Source organism: Pangasianodon hypophthalmus, chromosome 27, assembly GCF_027358585.1.
Source record: "Pangasianodon hypophthalmus isolate fPanHyp1 chromosome 27, fPanHyp1.pri, whole genome shotgun sequence".
Lineage (NCBI taxonomy): Eukaryota > Metazoa > Chordata > Actinopteri > Siluriformes > Pangasiidae > Pangasianodon > Pangasianodon hypophthalmus.
In genome coordinates, this window is record NC_069736.1 from 11,458,326 (window position 1) to 11,480,466 (window position 22,141).

Sequence of the window (22,141 nt, forward strand, 5' to 3'; positions counted from 1 at the left end):
TATGATAAGCTACAATATAGTTTGATATTCCATACATGTTTAAAAAAAAAAAACACCATTCAAAAGCTTAGGAACAGCAATGCCAACACTGTTTATTCTGCTCAAGATTTTCAGATCCAAGACAAAAAGACAAAAGTACTAACTCCTTGAAATTCTTTATAAGAATAGAATATTGAAAAGAGATCATTATGTGAAATGAGAATGCATGAAAGATAATATTTAAAAAAAAAATAAATAAATGAGGAAATATAAACTTTTTTTTTTTTTTTGCTATTCACATCATTTGCTAGAAAATGTGTTTTAGGTAACCATAATACTGTTGGCTAAGAAGTTAAACATTATATAGAAGACTGAGATAAAGAAATGTATTTTCTGTTATCAGTGTATCTACATGCTGAATATACTATACACCAAGATATTTGCTGATCTTTGCAGATAATATTCATAATAAATATCCAAAAAGCTCTCTTCACACCACTTTACAATTGTTCTGGTTTTTAAATGTCCATTCTCTCAGTAAATTTAAGTGCTCTTAGTGAAACTTTGTTCACTAAGTGCTCTTGTTTGCACACTGTTCCAACAGATCTACAGAAGATGCCATTGTTCTTATGATGGTCTCACACACTTAGAGAAAAAGAACACCTATATGAGAATATTGTTCATTAATTACAGCTTGGCATTAAACACCAACATTGAACTCAGGTGCCCCCCAGGGATACGTACTCAGCCCCTTACTGTAGTCCCTGTTAATGCATGACTGCGTTGCCAAACACAGCTCCAGTGTAATTTTCAAGTTTGCTGATGACAATCATCCTGGGCCTCATCTCAAATGAAGATGAAACAGCCTAGAGAGAGGAAATCAGAGCTGTGTCACAATGACCCCTCTCTTAACAGCAGCAAAATAAAGGAAATGATACATGGACTCAAACACATTAACAAAGCTGCTGTGGAAACAGTAAGGAACTTCAAGTTCCTCAGTGTTCACATCACCATCGACCTCACCTGGTTCTCCTAATACTGATACAATCATAAGGTCTGCCTGCCAGAGATTGTATTTCCTGTGGAAGCTACAGAGGTCCAGACTGAAAAATCCAAACCCTAAAATCCTCACCATCTTCTACCATAAAAAGCATCCTAACTGGGTGCACCACTGTGTGGTATGGCAGTTGCACAACCTCAAGGCTCTCCAGAGTGTGGTGAGAACTCATCACAGCCAACAAGTTCCCAGCCACAAATGACATTTACCAAACACAGTGCTTGAGTGCATCCAATCATAGACAAGCTCAGTACAAAACAGTTTTTACCTGCAGACTCTCAGGCTCCTAAACAGCCTGTAGGCCAGCTCATCTACATACCCAGTGTTACTGTGACTTTACATCAGGGGTTCCCAGACTAGGGGTCACAAGCGAAACTCACAAACTCCTCTTCTGTTTCATTCATTTATTATACTAATTAATATTAGAAAACCTAAGACAGATTTTGTGTGCTAATATTTCTAAATGTTACTGTGAGTCACATTCAGACAAGCTACGTTTAAATTAATATGTGCAATTTTTTTTTTTTCCCTTGACACCTGACACGCTGCACTAGTGTAGTTCAGCAAAAAAGATGGACAAATTTCCTCGTCCGTCTACCTCCGCGTGCCTCAAGTCGCAAACTTGTACTATAATATACTATTCTGGACCATTAGTGCTAACACTATCCGGTTTTCCGATTACAATTGGCATTTAAATTTTAAAAACCTCTCATGTGGCTTCAAACCTACCGAAAGGTCTGTTCGGCGTACCAGTTTTCTGGATTTTTCGACTGGTGTATGGTGAAGTGGTACGGGGAAGTGGTAGCTCAGTGGTTAAGACGTTGGACTCCTGCTCGAAAGGTTGAGAGTTCAAATCCCAGCACCACCAGGCTGCCACTGCTGGGCCCTTGAGCAAGGCCCTTAACCCTCAACTGCTCACTAAATGAGATAATTGTAAGTCGCTCTGGATAAGGGCGTCTGCCAAATGCCGTAAATGTGTTCTGGCGTTTTCAATTTGAGACGCAGCCCATGACAACAATCACGAAGGACGCGGGAAGTTTTAAGACAAACAGAGCTCGTCAGTGTGTTTAACATTTCTCTGCATAAAATCGCTAAAAATCTTTCTGACTTGGAAAAACCCGACGGACGGGATGTTTTGCTCTGACATGCCGTCTAGTGGATGCCACTTTTAAATCTTTGAATAATATAGCAGTTGCATTACTGCTGCTTCTGCACGCGCACGGAAAATCATGCATCATGCAAGTACAAACCAGGCTGCTTCACCACCCCGCCATGGATTATTTTCCTCAAACACACTTCGCACTAGACTGGTAAATCAAGGAATATTCCTTTGGTTTTTAATCACATTCGTTACACATACCTATGCTACTGGCATTACCAAATGTTCACGTTACAGTAGTCTTTTATTATAAATCATGAAATTAAAAATGTAGGGTGGTCAAGGCTTGAGGTCTTTGTACTGAATTTGTTTCTTTTCCCCACCATATGTACTTTGTGTATTTAATTCTGGTGTACTTTTTTTTTTTTTTTTTTAAATCACTTGTCTATGCTCTTGTACCCTGTGTGTGTGTTTGGTGTCTTGTATACTTATATGGCCCATTTATATGGAAGTATTTTCCGGACAAATTTCAAAAGCAACTGCGTTTTCTATTTGTGCACGCATAAATCGTGACATAATTTTCACAAGAACGTCCAATGTCTGCCAAATTTCAAACGGAAAAGCGATGTCCATTTGCAATTGCATTTCCCTTGTCTTAAGAGTTATGACCCTGTCATATTGACGTATCAATAGCGGCTTCTTCTTCTTCTTCTTCTTCTTCTTCGAGGTTTAACGGCAGCTTGCATCCAAGAGCGTTGCATTACCGCCATCTTCTGGATTATTCTCCTGCGATGTTACTCCAGTTTATTTCCTTCAGCTTGTTTTCCGCGATCATATTCTCCTCATCAAACCTGTACTAATTAAGACATTACATATACTTTTCCTGCCTTGTCTAATCACACCACTTTGCAGAATATCTTTTATACCTGCCCCTGCCAACCCATCTCTTCTTAATTCTTCCATCATATTTCTCCTCTGTTCTTCATATCTTCTGCAACTTAAAAAGTACATGTTCTATGGTTTCTAATGTCTGACAATACTCACAAAAACCTGTAGTACTATTTAAATTACTGTGTCCTATTCTTAATCTTGTCATCACTATTTCTTCTCTCCTAGCCCCTCCCCAGTTCCTCACTGTACCAACATTATTTTGAATGGCATACAAATGTCTTCCTTTAGCTTCCCTGTCCCACTGACATTGCCATTTCATACCTGTCCTGAGGCTGTACAGCGCTGACAATGAATCACTTCTAATTAAAACTTTACTTATTTTGTCCTCCTTTCTAATCCATTCTAATGCCATCATGATAGCATATAACTCAACTGTATACACATTCAGATCATTCGTCGTTCGTTTGCTTTCCTCACCTCCTTGATTAACTATAAAAATTGCTGATCCAGTCCTTCCTGTTTCAGGATCTTTCGACCCATCTGTATAAATCTGAATATAATCTCTGTATTTATCATCCACATATCTGTAGAATTCAGTTACAAGGTCTGCACTATTGTTTATTGTTTTGATTTGATGTAATTCAAAATCAACTCCCATGGTTTCAATCTTCCATACTGGAAAGTTCGGCCATACCACAGTTGGGCAGAACTCTTTTCCACTCACCCCCAAATCTCTAGCTGCCTCATCTCCTATCCATCCAAAACTAAACTTATGTGCCCTTTTCTTTTCCCAGCTAGCTTGCAACACTCTCTTAGTAGGATGACCCTCTCTATGTCCCTTTAGATTAATCCAATAATTTACCAGCAATTGTTTATGCCGAATGTCCAGTGGCATTTCTCCCCCTTCCACTTGCAGTGCACATACTGGCGATGTTTTTACTGCTCCTAAACATAGTGTAAGATCAAGTGCAGACTCCCTTCCAGTATTAACTTCTATCCTTGTTTTAGTTCCATCATTTAGACATACTAAGTTTTTCTCCTCTAATAGCTCTTCTATCACTTCCCCTTTAATATCCACTTTTTCACCTCCCCACAGTGTATTATGCGCATTAAAGTCCCCACACCATACAATATTACTGCTATCTTGTCCCTCTATTTCCTCAAGCTGGCTTAATTGCAGTCTTCTACATGGATTATAATAATTTATGACTACAAATTTCTTCCCCACACCCCATACTTCCACTACTACATATTCATGTTCACTCCCTATACCATTTACCCTATCTTGTCTTATTGCTACATATCCATATATAACAAAATCCAGATTAGGCTTTAGCCAGGATTCCTGAACACATGCTATGTCTGGCTTTTCTCTCCTACTTGCAATAAACTGCTTAAAATCTTGTCCATTTGCAATCAGGCTCCTTGCATTCCATTGAAGGATTAACATTACTAAAATTATTAACCCACACATGTTGTCTCTTGACTCGTCTGTGCACTTAGTTCATCCCTCACCTCTTCCCATTTCAACCCTGCCATATCTAGATGATGTATTGCTGCTTTTACAATAATCTGAATTCTTTCCGTTTTAGATCTGATTTCAGCTGTAGCATTTATAACTCCCACTATAAATGTCACCAATTTCTTCTTCTCCTCCCATTGTTCCTTCTGCTCTTGTTGAACTTCTCTTGTCCCCCTATTCATATATTCCCTCTTCTGACTCTCCTTTTCTCTTTCAGATCTTTTAACAGCCTCAGAATAAGAAATGTTTTCCTTCACTCTTATCTGTTGCACTTTCACTTCTTTTTTCATCACTTCACATCCCCAAAATGCGACACTGTGATTTCCTCCACAACTGCAACACTTTGGCCTCACTTCTTCCCCACACTTTCCATACTCATGATCCCCACTGCACCTGGCACACCTTCTTTTTCCTTTACACACCTTAGCCACAAATTCTTGGCATTTATAGCATCTCATTGGCTTAGGAATGTATTCCCTTATATCACATGAGTCCATAATATACCTTTATATCTTTTGGCACGTCTTTTGACTCAAACTCAACCAAAACAGATTCTGTTTCTATTTTTTCAATTCCCGTTGTCATTCTTACGACACTCTTAACTGAACTGTTTCATACCCTCATGTTCTCCACTAACTCTTTCGTATTTACAGTAAGCGGAATTCCATATATCACTCCCTTACTACCACCCGTTCTTCTCTCTCCCACTCTTATTACTTTGTCTACTTTAATTTTTCCAATGCACCTCATTTTCTTTGCCTTCTCCATCTGCCCCTCGTTATTACATCCTATAAGTAGATTTCCATCTCCCAATATTCTTGCATATTTCACTTCTCCTACTTGCCCTCTTATTATTTTTGTTAACTTAAGTGGATCCATTTAAGTGGATCTTAACTCCCCCCTCTCCTTCAAATCATACCACTACATTAAACAGTCTTGCTTTAAGACCCTCTCCTTCATCATCTCTTCCTTCACTTTCCGTTCCAGTTGAGCTAGCCCCATTTTTTTTCTTTCTCTTATGACTTGTCCCTTTCTTAACTCGCTTCTCCCTCCCTACTTCCTCCCAATCACTTTCTCTCCTCTCATCACTACCATTCCCCTCTTGCTCACTATATTCCATACCATCCACACTCCTCCCCGCCATTTTGTTAAAGTTGATAGGATGTGGCCGACGAAGAAGCAGTGGGGCAACACCGCTACCGGACCTATACAGGCCGTCGGCCGATGCTCCCCGCACCACCCCCCAATCGACTCACCACCAACTCTCACTTTGTATTCCACTCGGTCTTATGTCCACAAGCCAGCTCACAGACTTCTATATGGTCTTCCGATGTAAACAACACTGTTTGAAACTCCCACTGCCCTAACCAGACACTCCCTCCCATAGCAATAGCAATTACCCCGTTTGCTATTTCACTTCCTCGGCGTCGCGTATAGAGCCTGCCAAAATTCAAATGGAATCGCAATTCTCTTTGTATTTGCATTTCCGAAGCCTTGCACAGAAACCTGTTAAACAGTGTTGGGGGTGAGAGTATTACCATGGGACATGTTTGTATTTGGAAGTGACGTCAGTCACAGTCGACGGCCAAGAAGTAGTGATTGGAATTCCGGCTCTTTTTATTGAGCCAGATCGTTTGGCTCAGCTCAGCAATAGGAGCCGGCACACTTAACTGTATAATGTTTAATATTTGCATTTGAACAAAAGTGTATAATGTTCATGTTTCTTGAATAAAAAAAGACCCGACTCTTTTCTTTCGGCTCCCAAACGGCTTTTCATACCACTTCTGGGTTTTATGATTCAGCCAAATTTAGCAATGTTTTGACCTATAATTGGTATGCTTGCACATATCACTAAAAGTATTCAGTGAAATTATGCTAAACCTTATGATTTCCAGAATACCATAATTTTACATTGTTTGGTATAAAAATCTTAAATAATGTAAAACACTATTACACGTGTATTGAACGTTTTATTTATATTGAACTATCCAAAACACAAACCATTCCAAACAAATCACACTCAAAAAGGAACACGGTGTGCCATATAACAAATACAGAATAAACTACGGTGTGCAAATTTGTCTGTAGTGAAGTTAAGTGAAGTCACGTGTGGCCAAGTATGGTGGCCCATACGCGGAATTTGTGCTCTGCATTAAACCCATCCAAGTGCACAGACACAGTAGTGAACACACACACACCCAGAGCAGTGGGCAACCTTTTTTTGCTGCGGCGCCTGGGGAGCAGTTGGGGGTTCGGTGCCTTCGTCAAGGGTCTCAACTCAGTCGTGGTATTGAGGGTGGAAGAGAGCGGTGGTCATTCACTCCCCCCACCTGCAATCCCTGCCGGACCTGAGACTTGAACCCACAACCTTCAGGTTACAAGTCCGACTCTCTAACCATTCGGCCTGATGTACAATTGTAATATGTAGTATGTGATGTACAATTCTAATATGCCTGTGAAGGTTGATAGTAGACCCTGCTAGATATATTTTACCTTACAAATTCTACATTCTGCCTTTGTTATTAAATTGCATCCAAATGCTACTTCGTTTGCGACTCTCACTCATCTTGTTTTCTGAAATTAAGGATGATCTTTTCACCACATTGCTCCATGCCGGAGTGAAGCATCGGCACAATCACCTGCACGTTTTCCTTCTTAACCTTCAACTGTGACTGACATCACTTCCAAATACAAGCACGACCCATAGTATACTCCCACCCTCAACACTGAGAGATATGATATTCTGTGCAAAGCATCAGACATGTAAATGCAAAGGGAATTGCGATTCCATTTTAAATAGCGAACGGGGTAATTGCTATTGCTATTTCAATATGACAGGGTCATAACTTGTAAGACATTGGAAATGCAACTGCAAATGGACTTCGCATTTCCATTTAAAATTTGGCATTGTACGTTCGTGTAAACGAAAATGTAAATGGTAATACGCAATTTGCATTTGAATTAAGTCACAATTTATGCGTGCACATATAGAAAACGCAATTGCAAATACAATATGCGATTGCTTTTGAACCCTAGGTGCATAAAATTTGTAAAGAGTAGAGTGCTCACATATTGACCTAATAACGATATTAATAAAGATATTAATAAAAAGAAGTATAGCCCAGAGAACAGAACAGAATGAATTAAGCAGCAATTATTTACCTATCAATGATCATTTCAGTCAAGACATGAAGATGAGGCTTGTGCTCAAATGTGATGAAACATAAATTGATGTGGATAATGCTGATAATCAAACTGGTAACTCATTTCTCATTGTAAAGTTGTAATTCATTCAAATTTGGCAGCAATGTTTTCCCATATAGTTATCTGGTACCTATTTGGAAAACACAGTGTCAAAGAAGTAGGTCTTCAAACCACATACACGATATTCATTTTTTATTTATTTTTTATTTGTATAGCGCTTTTTTACAAAGGTCATTGTCTCAAAGCAGCTTTACACAAACAAAAGTAAAGTGAAGTGTGTGTGACGTCTCTGATGAGCAAGCAGGGCGACGGTGGCAAGGAAAAACTCCCTGAGATGGTGATAGGAAGAAACCTTGAGAGGAACCAGACTCAACAGAGAACCCATCCTCATATGGGTTTACAATGTAGTGCGCGTGTGTGTGTGTGTACAATGTGTGTTGGTGTAGTCCATAGAAAACAGCTGAAGTGTCTTCGTGGCAGTGTGAAGCATTTGCCGGTGGACAGGTCCAGAGTGAAGGGGGGGAGATCTGGATTACCAGCAGCTCAGGAGTGATGCTCATCTGGTCCAGAGCGTAGGGGGGTCTAGATCACCGGCAGCTCAGGAGTGTAGCTCGGCAGAAAGAGAAGGAAAGTGGTTAGGTACACTCACAGTCACCGTGTGGAGATAAAACTTAATGAGGAGTGCAGGGGACTCCGGCAGGACTAGCTATAACCGTGTAACTAAAAGGAGAACCAGGGGGAAACACAGACGTGAGAGATCCCTGATATGTAAGGCATACAGTCATTCTGCCGTCACAAACCTGAGTGACTAACGAGAGTGAGGAAGACAGCATCCAAACACACCAGATCACCATAACACTCAACATCCAGGAGTCCCCCAGATCTACTCCTTTGTCTAAAACACTAGTCGCTAAATGCTAGGTTAAATAAATAAGTCTTCAACATTGAGACCTTGTCTGCTTCACGTACATTAACTGGGAGGCTATTTCATAATTTTGGGGCTTGGTAAGAGAAAGCTCTGCCCCCTGCCGTGGTTTTGGCAATGCGTGGTACTGATAGACAGCCTGCATCCTTAGATATGGCCAAAGTATGTGGACACCTGACTACTGCAGCCATATGTGTGTTTGTTTGTTGGTCCCCCTTTGCTTTTACAATAGAGTCCAAGGCTTTCTTCTAGATTTTGGAATGTGGCTGTTGGGATTTGTGCCCATTCAGTCACAGGCGCATTAGTGAGTCCATGTTACAATTCATCCCTATGGTGTACAATGTGGTTGGGGTCAAGGCTCTGTGAAGGAAACTGAAGTTCTTCCAGTTCTTCTTATGGAACTTGATTTGGGACCTTCCACACAAGTTCTTTATGGACCTTGATTTGGGCACAGGGGTATTGTCATGCTGGAACAGGTTTGGGCTAGGCCCCTTAGTTCCAGTGAATATAAATATTAATGCTAGAGTCTACAAAGACACTCTTTGACAGAAGACATTTGTGTGCCTCTAAATTTGTGGCGACAGTTTGGGGAAACCCACTTATGGGTGTGGAGGTGTCTACATACCTTTGGATAATAAACCCTGCAGTTCATGTTGTGCGAATGTAGTATAAATGCACTACACACTCCGGTTCTTTAAGGTGTATGATAAAGAATGAAGATATTTATTGTTTAGTCTTTAGACCCATACAGAAATGACAAAGATATAGATCAGCACATGCCGCATAACTGAGGTGGATCTTAGGTGATTTTGCAGTAATATGCAGGAAACAGTTCAAACATAACAGTATAAATCTGCATAGCTGACATTTTCAGTGTTGAGCAGGTGTGCATCATACAAACAAGCATATTTAATCCCTTTCTAATTATCATCACCATTAATATTATTTGTAAAATTTGTAAAGAGTAGAGTGCTCACATAATGACCTTATAAAGGAAAATGCAGATTATGTTACTTAGATATGTGCAAATAAGACACCATTTTTTTCAATAGGGCATCACGATGGGTCAGGCAGGTTCGGGGAGCAGAAGTGATCAGGATCACTGGCATCTCAGAAGTAGCATGTGAGAGAGAGAGATGGAGAGAGGGAGAGATTGTTAGGTAAGCTTTTGTCCCCTAATGGTTAAGGACAATGTACTTTGCGTGCAGAGTGCAAGCAGGGACTCCGGCAAGACTAGCTATGACAGCATAACTAAAAGGGAGAGCCAGAAGCTTCCTGGGACATAAGGCAGCCAGCCACTCCATCATCGACAAACCTGAGTGAATGCGTGAGAGTGGGGGGACGACAGCATCAAAACATCCCAGTTCACCACAACACTCTATGCCTGTGAACCACTCTATGCCTGTGGGAGCCAATGCAGTGTGGATAAGATAGGGGTGATGTGGTCATATCTTCTGGTTCTAGTAAGGACTCTCGCTGCTGCATTCTGGAACTGGAGCTTGTTGATGCATCTACTGGAACATCCAGACAGTAAGGCATTACAGTAATCCAACCTAGAGGTAACAAAAGCATGAACTAATTTTTCTGCCTCATGTAGTGACAATATATATTTCTTATTTATTATTTTTTATATTTCTTATTTATCTTATTTATTATTTTTAGCAATATTTCTGAGATGAAAGAAAGCAACCCTAGTGATATTATCTACATGAGCTTCAAATGAAACACTAGAGTCGATAATCACACCAAGGTCTTTTACTGCTGCACATGATGAAACAGAAAGGCCATCCAGAGTTATTATGTAATCAGAAAGCTTACTTCTAGCTGCATGTGGTCCTAGTACAAGTACTTCTGTCTTGTCAGAATTAAGTAAGAGAAAGTTAATAAGCATCCAGTTTCTAATGTCTTTTACACATTCCTCAACTTTATTAAGATGGTGTCTTTCATCTGGTTTTGCTGAACATACAATGGTGTCTCATCAGCGTAACAGTGGAAGCTAATACCATGTTTACAAATAATTTTGCCCAGAGGTAGCATATATAAAGAAAAGAGCAGTGGGCCTAAAACAGAATGGGACACCAAACCTTACTTTAGTATGCGTAGAGAAGTCATCATTTATGTCTACAAACTGATAACGATCAGTCAAATAAGACCTGAGCCAGGAAAGGGCCGTTCCCTTAACGCCTACTACATTTTCTAGTCTATCGAGGAGAACAGCATGATCAATGGTATCAAAAGCTGCACTATGGTCAAGCAGCACAAGCAAGGAGACACAACCCTGATCAGAGGCCAGTAGTAAGTCATTTACCACTTTAACCAGTGCTGTCTCTGTGCTATGAAGCCTAAATCCTGACTGATACATTTCATGAATGTTATTCCTATGTAAGTATGAGCATAGCTTGGAGATAAAGGGAAGGTTTGATATTGGTCTATAATTAGACAGCTGACAGGGGTCAAGGTCAGGTTTTTTTAATCAAGTGCTTGATAACTGCTAATTTAAAAGATTTAGGTACATAGCTAATGCTAAGGGAAGAACTAATTATCTTTAAAAGAGGTTTGATTGTATCAGGAATTATCTGTTTGAGGAAACAAGTAGGTAAAGGATCTCTTATACAGGTTGATGATTTTGATGATGAAATTAGTGAAATTAGTTCAGTCTTTAAGGGGAGTAAAACATTGTAATTGTTGATCTGATATTATTATATTATCATATACAGGGTTAGATATAAAACTGTCCGGCTTTAAATTAATAGTCTGAATTTTTTTGCCTGATATTTTCAGTTTTACCATTGAAAAAAATTCATGAAGTCATCGCTGCTATATAATGATTGTGTGCGTGTTTCTATTGTGGTCTTATTCCTAGTTAATTTTGCTGCAGTTTTAAATAAGAATCTAGGATTATTTCTGTTATCTTCAATTAAGGTGGAGAGATACATTGATCTAGCAGCACTAAGAGCTTTCCTATAGCTCAAAAGGCTCTCCTTCCATGCTATTTGAAATACCACCGATTTAGTTTGATGTCATTTACGTTCTAGTTTTCGAGTGGCCTATTTTAAAGTTCATGTGTGATCGCTATACCAGGGTGCTAGCTTTTTCTCACTAATTATTTTTCTTTTAAGTGGAGCTACCTTATCTAGCGAGTTGCAGAACGTTGATTCTAAGCATTCAGTTGCCTGGTCAAGTTCTTTGGGATCAGACGGTGATCCAATCATAGTTAGTAAATCTGGGAGATTACTGATAAAACTCTGTGCAGTTGTTGATGTGAAAGTACGTCTGACACGGTGACGTGGCAAGGTGCATATATTTTGATTACGACACATTTTAAATGAGATGAGGTAATGATCTGAGATAGCTTCAGACTGTGGAAATGAGACTATATTTTCTATATTTACTCCAAATGTTAGTATTAAATCAAGAGTGTGACCACCACTATGGGTGGGTCCTATTACATTCTGATTAACCCCTACTGAATCAAGAATGGACACAACTGCTATTCTTAGAGGGTCATCTCGATTATCAAAATTAATATTAAAGTCTCCAACAATTAATGCTTTGTCTAAAGAAACAACCAGGTTAGAGATGAAATCCGCAAATTCACATAGGAATTCCGAATATGGCCCTGGGGGTCTGTAAATAATAATTAGTGGAATCACCTGGGTAGACTTATTTTTTGTGGCTACGTATGTTATGTTAGTATAAAGAACTTCAAATGCGTTGAATTTATGACTAGGATTTTGTGTGACGCCTAGGTCATTATAGATGACTGCGATGCCTCCTCCTTTGCCAGTTAGACGGGGCTGATGTATGTAACTGTACCTGGGAGGACTAGCTTCATTTAATGCTACAAACTCTTTTGGTTTAATCCACGTTTCAGTTAAACACAGTACATCAAACTCCTGATCAGTAATGGTTTCATTAACAGTAAGCGCTTTAGACGTAAGAGATCTAATATTCAACAGTCCTAGCTTTAGATCAATGGTGCTGGCTATGCATTCGGTTTGATTTAATTTTATGTTAATTAGGTTGCTAAAACAAACTGTCTGAGTATGTCTATAATTTTGTTTAGCTCAGGGAACAGACACAGTCTCAATACGGTGGAACCTAAGTGACGACTCAGTGCAGCTAGCAGACGGTCGGTTTAGCCTGCTTGTCTGCTCCCTGGCCTTGGCCCTGGATTGTCACAGATTAACTAGGCCTGTTCTGAGACTATGTGCTATGCTGCAAGAAATGAGAGCAGCACCTTCCCGAGTGTGATGGACACCGTCCCGCCCTAAAAGGCCAGCCTTGCCCTCAAAGATAGTTCAATTATCTATAAAGCCCACATTGTCCAGCACCACCTGGACATCCAGCAGTTCAGCGACCATAACCTGCTGTAAGCTACATCACCACGCCGGATTGGGATGGGGCCAGAGCATTTTACAGCATCAGACATAGCCTTTGCTAATTCACACACCTCTACCATGTTACTCTTAGTAACCTCAGACCGACGAAGGCATATATCATTAGCTCCTACATGAATAACTATCTTTGAAAACTTGTGCTTGCCTAAGACCCTAAGATTACCTGCTATGTCCGGTGCCCTGGCTCCCAGTATACACCTAACTAAAGCTGCTGGTGCCCCTAAAGGCCTAGCTAATTTCACGTGCCGCGAGATAGAGTCACCTATAACCAGAGCTCTTTAAGGTTTCTCAGTGGGTGCTTCACTGAGCACCACTCCTCTCCGCTTCACGGTGCTCTCGTGGGCGAGCCTTAGTGTTAGCTTTGGCTTTGTGATTATACCGCCGAGTCGTCACCCATTTGCCCCTCTGTGAGGGCTCTGATGCCGGAGTTGGGGGATTGCTAACTCCGCCTAAGGCATCCAGACTTTCCCCTACAGAAACTACACTGCACTCACTCTCACTAACCCTCTCTAGAGTCTGGAAGCGCACCTCTAATGCTGCAGTCTTCTCCGTCAGAGAGCTAACTAACCTGCATTTATCACAAATAAAGCTAATGACGGAGGAAGAGTGACTAATCATCCTGCACTCAACACACTGAACAAGTTGAATGTTAGACATGTTGTTTAATGAGCCTTAGTCAAAGATTTGTTGATATTATTTAAGACGGCGTGGATCCGGTGTTGATGGCCTCCGCTCGCTGTCTTGACAAAATACAAAAGCGCTCTTCGAGAGAAAAAAAATGAAAATACGGTAGAAGAGAACGTGAAAAATACAACAGATGAAAATGATAGCGCAAAATTATTGACATCCATACTGCAGTTTACAGAAGCCACACCACCACACAATAAAGTCTGCAGTAGATTTATAACTTGTGGCTATAATTTGTTTAAGGTTAAAGTGATCAGGAATATGTGTCATCCAAGTATTAAATATGATCTTAATATTTATGATTTTGTTAATTTATCCAATTTCTTTTGAGCCTGTGAAAATGGAGGGACTATGTAAAAAATGGCTAATTTGCATTAACCATTTAGGAATTACAGCCATTTTTTTACATAGTCCCTCCATTTTTTTAAGCCCCTTGAATTAAAGCTGAAAGTCTACACTTCAATCACATCTTGATTGCTTAATTTCAAATCCATTGTGGTGGTGTACTGAGGCAAAATTCTGAAAATTGTGTCACTGTCCAAATACTTATGGACCTGACTGTAGCAGAGATATGAGCAATAGAGCAATCTTTGTTAGCAACTCTTGAAAGAGATAACTATTATGAGATGTAGAAGGAAGAATATCTCATTTCATATGACAAACAAGAAGGAGGATCTATGTTAATCAAGTCTGTTTGTAACCAATTATGTACTCTACTCTTTGTTCCCTATATACTCCATATATCCATATGTAGTCTGAGGTCCCTCGTACCACTCTGAGGTAAGGTATGGTTGGTAAGCTAAGAGTGGCTACCTGGGCTCGTGAGCAATTGCTGATGCAGTAAATATTTGCTTGAGCACATTCAAGTGTTGGTAGTGATTTCTCATTTTACAGGTGAATTTCCATAACATTTCTTGGTGTCCCTGGGTGGGCTCCAACAAGTGACCATCTGATTTTAGGACCAAAACAGCGAGCACCTTTAATTGGGACAGAGTGGTTTTTTTCTCACAAACCGAGACACTCATCTAGCTCTCAGCAGCCGTTCCACCGAGTGAAAGAGATAGAAATTTTGTAAGTGAATTTATTTCCATAGAATATTTTGATAAGGGTCAAAAGGACCGTTATCAAAGATTGCACAGAGTTTTCAATGTCAAGGACGTGTACTAAGTACACTTAGTATTTAATTGCAACCCTCTTAGTAGATGTACTATGTTGTTGTGATGATGGGCCGGCAGCCTGTGCACATAAACCAGCAAGCGCTCCTCACTCTACTGCCGCTATGGTGCTGAAAGGACAGTGCCACTTCAGCACCACCCATATTGTGTAAAGCACAGAAGCGCGTGGCTGCCGGGGGTGGAGTAATCAGGCACAGCTGGCAACCAATGAGGGCCGCGGCGGCTTCCTACCCTCCTTGAGAAGACAGGAGAGTATAAAAGGGGCCTGCGGTATGGGTGAGGGGGGCAGACGTGGCCTAATGGATAGAGAGTCGGACTTGCAACCCGAAGGCGAACCTGAAGGTTGTGGGTTCGAGTCCCGGATCCGGCAGGGATTGTAGGTGGGGGAGTGAATGGCCAGCGCTCTCTCCCACCCTCAGTACCACGACTGAGGTGAGACCCTTGAGCAAGGCACCGAACCCCCAAACTGCTCCCCGGGCGCTGCAGCAAAAAAGGCTGCCCACTGCTCTGGGTGTGTTTTCACGTTGTGTGTGTGTTCACTACTGTGTGTGTGCACTTGGATGGGTTAAATGCAGAGCACAAATTCCGAGTATGGGTCACCATACTTGGGCACAAGTCACTTCACTTCACTTCACAGTCTCGGGTTTATGCCCCACACTAACGCTGTACTCTCTGTATCTTGTAGACGAAAACGATGAAGAGGAGGATGACGACAACACTTCTAGCACCCTCAGCCGCGCCAACCTGTCCACCTGCCAACCGCAGAGCCCCTTAGGTCCTAAGCCCACTTACCCTTCCTGTTTCTGTAAATAAAAGTCAATTGTGCACCTTACCTTCCTCTCCTGTGGTTCATGCTCAGCCCTCTGCGGATGCTAAGCACTACAGTTGTAAAGAGTGAAGCGAAAATGCACAAGATGCTCTTTTCCTATTTTTTCTAAAAAATCCTTATTTCCTTTTCTACTTTATTTTCTAAGAATACATTTAAGTCTTAAAAAAATCTTTTTAAAAAATGGGGTCTTCAAGACCTAGTGATCCATTAAAAGAGATAGAGAAAATTTGTAGAGATATTGACCACAATCAAGTTAAATTATGGTACAAGATATCTAAAGGGAAGTTTCCAGAAAAAGGCACCCTGAGTGTTACTAGGTTAGAGGACCTAGTAGACAGGATATTAGTGAAGGAAGAAAAAAGAGACAAGATGAAGGGATTTACTATAAATCAAAAAGAGATAACTTTGATGCTGCAGTAAGTCTGACTTTGTCTTCACAGGTGCCTCATCCTCCTTACCCAGCTGTTTCTGCATCTGCGCCCAGAGCTGAACCTTCTGCGCCACCTGAAAGTGAAGTAAAGATTGAAGAATAGTGCTTGCTCAGCGAGAAGACCTTCCAATAACAAAGGACAAGAAGCCAAAACCAGCAGAGGGAGACATGAAAGATGTCTCAGATCATCAACAAATCCGTTCCAAACAGAAGAAGCACCATGGATGTCACACCAAATGCCTCTGATCCAGTTCCCTAATCCTCGGGTGGAACAGGATCACGGTAACAGAGGAGCACATGGAGACACCCTGTCTGTGTATCATCCCGTTGAACTGGCTGAATTGGTTCAATGGTCAAAGACATCACAAGTCCAAGAGTGAATGCTGATCAGTGTGTCAAGGACCTGTAATCTCTGGATGACATGGTCAAGCTAACAAATCAAGAGTGGACTAAAGTTATGGCCCAAATTTTGGAATTAAGTGGGAAAAGCTGCAGGAGACGTGACTCATCCGTGGAGCCCACATGCTGAACGTCACCCTGACCATTGTCCCACGAACTGGAACCATTTTATGCAGTGCATCAAAGACACATTTCCAGTGACAAGAGACTGGGATAAAGTGAACAACTGCGGACAGAAACCTGGTGAGTCAGTCATGGATTATGTTAACACATAGTCCAAGCAGTTAATGACTACACTGATCAGGTGAATGCTGAGGACAAAGCACAGTATGTGAGATAAGTTCTGGCACAAGGACTAGAGGAAAAAACGCTGAGGCAAAGAATACTTGGATCGGCTGGCAGAACAAGGACCATACTGAAATTATCGATCACTTGCTACACGCTGAAATAATCTGGAGAGATAAGCAGATGAAGACTCTGAACTCTCTTCAGATGGCACAACTTCAGTTTTATCAAGAAGGCCAAAACAAAAGCAAAGGAACTGGTGGGCATTGAGGAGGACAGGGAAGAGGTCGTGGAGGTGATAAAGGTTGAGTTCAAGGTCAAGGTAGGAGGTGCTTGTTATCACTGTGGTCAGCTAGGCCACTTTATGCGTTCAGAACAAACAGAGAACCAAGCCCCAAAATTCTCAGTGACAGCCCCTCAACAAAAATTAGATGAGGTGGAGGAGCAGACTATAATAATCAAAATTTACACTTAGCCTTTAATCCAAGATCTGATCCCCTTGTTCAACTGACCATTCAAGGCAAAACATTCCCTTTCCTCATTGACACAGGAACTACATGTTCTGTTCTGTCAGAAGGTCCTCTCTCTGACATTAAGCTCAGTTCTGACTCCATTATTACTGTTGGTGCTTCGGGCCTCCCTGTAGTAGAACGTTTCAGTCAACCACTAAGTACTAAATAAGGGGATAAATTTGTTGCTCACAGATTTTAGTTTCTGAATGCTATCCAGTTAATTTAATGGGCAGATTTTTTGACCAGATTTAACATCCAGATTTCCTGTCAGGATGACTGACTACAAATCTGTAGGCTAACAATTGGCCTTTTCTCGCAAAACAAACCAGATTAGCGGGAAAACATGTGACATGTTTTTACTCATGGAATGTCACAGACTGTGTTTTTTACCAGTCTTTATATTCCAGGGTAAACACAGAGGGATGGGAGCTGCCCTCTAATGAAAGTTTGACTACTGGTCATATATTTCAGAATGATCAGTTTACTGGCGTGTCCGTACAACTCAACAGCGAGAAGCAAACTCTGTTTAGGGTTGAGAAGAGTGTTCCTCACCTGGCAATGGCAAAAAAGGGAGGTAGTTGGAAGGAAGTTGGATGAAATGTGAATTCTATAATGTAGGTACTGGATACCGAAGGGTGCCTTCAGTTTCTCACCATCTCTACAAACAAATTGCGTTTCTAATTTTTTAAACACTGCAGCTGTCCACTCTAGACAGGATGCGTGTGTGTGGAAACTGATGCGTCATTAACAACAAACGATTCCTTTGCCTTTTCCTGGTCTACAGACACTTTTGATTTGGCTGCATGAAAAATAAACGTGCACATGTCAAACTACAGCTGATAGAAGTCTGTGAAGTATTCAATTCAATTTTTGCGCTTTTAATTTCAATTTTAGAGCTTTTGTATAGCGCTTTTAACAGTGGACATTGTCATAAAGCAGCTTTAGAGAAATAATTACATTCAGGATATAAATTGCAAATGTATGAATCCCTAATATTATCCTTAATAAACTCCCTGAGATGATATGAAGAAGAAACCTTGAGAGGAACGAGACTCAAAAGGGAAGCCATCCTCATCTGGGTGACAACAGATAGTGCAATTATAAATAAATCCCTTCTGTAATTGTGTACTACATGGACCTATCCACTGTCCACTGATGGAGACCTGAGTGCAAAACTGCTCGTGGCAACTGCAGCTCCAAAGCCACCACAGCAGTCGCAGTCCCAAGCCATCACATGTCCATATGAACCGCAGTGCAAAGCCATCTCCACGTTCCCCAAACGGCACCATCCCCAGCAATGATCTTCAGGCCAGCAGCAGCAAGCGATCTCCAACCATTGAGAACTCCAACCAGAAGTAGGGCATCAGGATGGATCAGGCAGGTCTGGAGAGCAGAAGGGGTCAGGATCACTGGTATCTCAGGACCTATCCTATCCTCATGTGTAGCGTGAGGGAGAGATTGTTAGGTATGCTTTTTGTCCCGTAATGGTTAAGGACAAGGAGGAGACTCTGGCAAAACTAGCTATGACAACATAACTAAAAGGGAGACCCAGAAGGTAACACAGACATGAGGGCTCCCTGGGACATAAAGCAGCCAGCCACTCCACCGTCAACAAACCTGAGTGAGCGCGTGAGAGTGGGGAGGCGACAGCATCCAAACATCCCAGTCCACCACAACACTCTATGCCTGTGAACCCTCCAAGTCTGCTTCTTTACCTAAGTAAAAACTATTCACAAAAGGCTTGACTAAACAAATACATTTTGAGATTAGACTTAAACACTGAGACTGTATTTGAGTCCCGAACACTAATTTGAAGGCTGTTCCATAACTGCGGGGCTTTGTAAGAAACACATTAGGGCACATTATTTAAAATGAGGGCCATAAAATTGATCCAGAGAGAATTTCTTCTATCTCTGCTCTCTCAAAACCAGGTCAAAAAAGCAGGTCGTGTCTCTTCTCGGTGTCACTGCCGTGCATGGATCTCTGATTATGCTGAAATGTCACACCCTCTCTCTGACCTAGCTCACAAACTCCCTATCGACTTGAATGAACCTGTCATATGGACAGAGGAGGCCGAAATTGCTTTTGAACGATTAAAATCTGCTATCCCTAGTGTTCCTTGCCTAGGCACTCCCAACCACAACATACATGTACATTTCATGTACATACAGTTTGTATGTACATGAAAAAAAAAATGATTTCATGTCTGGTGTTTTGACTCAGTCTTATGGTGAAAAATGGAAACACGTGGCTTATTATTCCAAACGTCTTGATCCTGTAATGCATGGCCAACCAACTTGTATGCACTCGCTGGCTGCAGCCACAGAGGCTTTTCTTTGCACCTCTGACTTAGTTGCCACACCATGTCCCACATGATGTACACAAAATTCCAAACATTTCGATCAGCGCTTGAAATATGCTCGTTTGTTAACCATCCAGAACATTTTTATTCTCACTGCTGAACATTACTATTCCCCGCTGTACCACATTGAATCCTGCCACCGTTCTTCCTACTGCAGACAACGGGGTCCCACATGACTGACTGGCGGTTTTTGATATTATTTCTAAACCACGACCAGACCTGACTGACATACCGCATCTTAATGCTGATGGCATTTCTTTTGTTCATGGTTCCAGTTTGAGACTCTCTGATGGTTCACTTTCATCTGGATATGCAGTGTGTGATCAACATTCAGTTATTGTAAGTCACAAATTGCCTGCTTCACTTGTAGCTCAGGCCACTGAATTGTTCGTTCTTACTAGAGCATGTACACTAAATGGACAAAAGTTTTGGGACACCTGACCATTACACCAACAGGGACTTTGATGACATCGCATTCTAAATACATAGACATTAATATGGATTTGGTCCCCCCTTTGAAGCTATAACAGCTTCCACTCATCTGGGCAGGTGTTTCTGTGGGAATTTTTGCCCATAGAGCATTTGTGAGGTCAGGCACTGATGTTGGTCGAGAAGGCCTGGCTTGCAATCTCCGTTCCAGTTCATCCCAAAGGTGTTCAGTGGGGTTGAGGTCCAGTGAAGGCCAGTCAATTTCTTCCACACCAAACTCATCCAACCATGTCTTTATGGACCTTGCTTTGTGCACTGGGGCACAGTCATGCTGGAATAGAAAAGGGCCTTGTGTTCCCAAACTGTTCCCCCAAAGTTGGAAACATAGCATTGTCCAAAATGTCTTGGTATGCTGAATCATTAACATTTCGCTTCAGTGGAAGTAAGGGAAAAACAGCCCCATACTATTATCCCTCCCTGAAAAACAGCCCCATACTATTATCCCTCCTCCACCAAACACAATTGGCACAATGCAATCAGGCAGGTAACTTTCTCCTGGCATCTGCCAAACCCAGACTTGGTGATGTAAGGGTTGCATGCTGCTGCTTGGCCATGGAAACCCATTCCATGAAGCTCTCACCACCCAGTTTTTGTGCTGATATTAATGCCAATGTAAGTTTTTAACTCTTCAGCTATGGAGAGCGTTGGTGACTTTTATGCACCATGTGCCTCAGCACTCGGTGACCCCACTCTGTGACTTTATGTGGTCTTCTGCTTCGTGGCTGAGTTGCTGCTCTTCCTACAAGTTTCCACATTCCAGTAATACCACTTACAGTTGACCGTGGAATATCTAGCAGGGATGAAATTTCATGAACTGACTTATTGCAAAGGTGGCATCCTATCACAGTACCATTCTTGAATTCACTGAGCTCTTCAGAACGACCCATTTTTTTTCACAAATGTAAATGCAGACTGCATGGCTTAGTGCTTGATTTTATACGCCTGTGGGAATGAGTCTGATTGAAACACCTGAATTCACTAAGATGAGAGTTAATAAGTCTTAGCTGAGAATAAGACATTGACCATGTTTACAGAGAGTAATTATTAATTTAGAACATTGTAGGATTCTGCTGTTTTTTTTTTACAAACTCAGAGGTTTTATTACTTCCTCTGGCAAATCTATCACACACCAAATTCTGATCATGAATCGACTGGATGCTGTTCTCCTTCCTAAATCCATTTCTGCCAAGTTAAATTTAATAAGTTACATTTTGATAGGAAACAATATTGTGCTTACCACCCCTAGTCTGCTGGGGTTTAAACCAGACAGTGAAACTAAAATTTGCCTCAATTGGGTACAGGCCCTCCCTACTCATGTGTATTAGTACAGGGCAGACCAGTAGACAAACAGGTCTAAGTCCACTGGCAGTGCTGACTGGACTCCCCTTGCAGCTATCTGCTTCTCTCCCATTCAGTTGGAAGGATCCCTCCAGCAAACTGATGATCAGTTGCTAAAATACATGACTAAGCTGGGCAAAACTGTTGAGTCTGTGCGTTCACAGGTAAAAGACACTCTTCTTACACCACTCGAGGGGTTCCTACACAGCTTAAAGCTAAGTAATTAGTTGATAGTGAAAGATTACCAGTGGAAGGTTTGGTATAGGCTGAAGTGGTGTGGACCGTGGAGAGTTCTGCTGAAGACCCCCATGGCCATTTGTGTTGTTGAGAGAGAGAGATTTGGATCCATTGCTCTCCCTGCCAGAAAGTAACTCCACCAGGCTTCACACCAGGCGTGCCTCTAACTCTGGCAGAGGCAACAGAATCACCTAGAGAGGCTGACGAGGGTCCGGAAAGTAAGGGTGGCTCAGAAAATGGGAGTGAGCAAAGGGTAGACCCAAGTTTAAAGAAATTTTTCATTTCCTTTCAGTAGACTTTTACATATATTGTTTGGACATT

General features: G+C 41.4%; 1 protein-coding gene and 1 long non-coding RNA gene across 2 annotated transcripts in view; one reads left to right on the forward strand and one right to left on the reverse strand.

Annotated features, from left to right (window-relative positions):
- The first annotated feature begins 693 nt into the window (after positions 1-693).
- LOC117596271 (uncharacterized) lies at positions 694-15,771 on the forward strand. Its single transcript, XR_004577453.2, has 2 exons — positions 694-2,346; positions 15,625-15,771. It is a non-coding gene; the product is annotated as an uncharacterized LOC117596271 (long non-coding RNA).
- Positions 8,591-22,141, reverse strand: part of mvb12ba (multivesicular body subunit 12Ba) — a 115,342-nt gene continuing 101,791 nt past the window's right edge. The window contains exon 10 of the mRNA XM_053230597.1: positions 8,591-10,230. Within this exon, the coding sequence (XP_053086572.1) occupies positions 10,216-10,230 (15 nt within the window). The 3' untranslated portion in view covers positions 8,591-10,215. The remainder of the gene's footprint in view (positions 10,231-22,141) is intronic.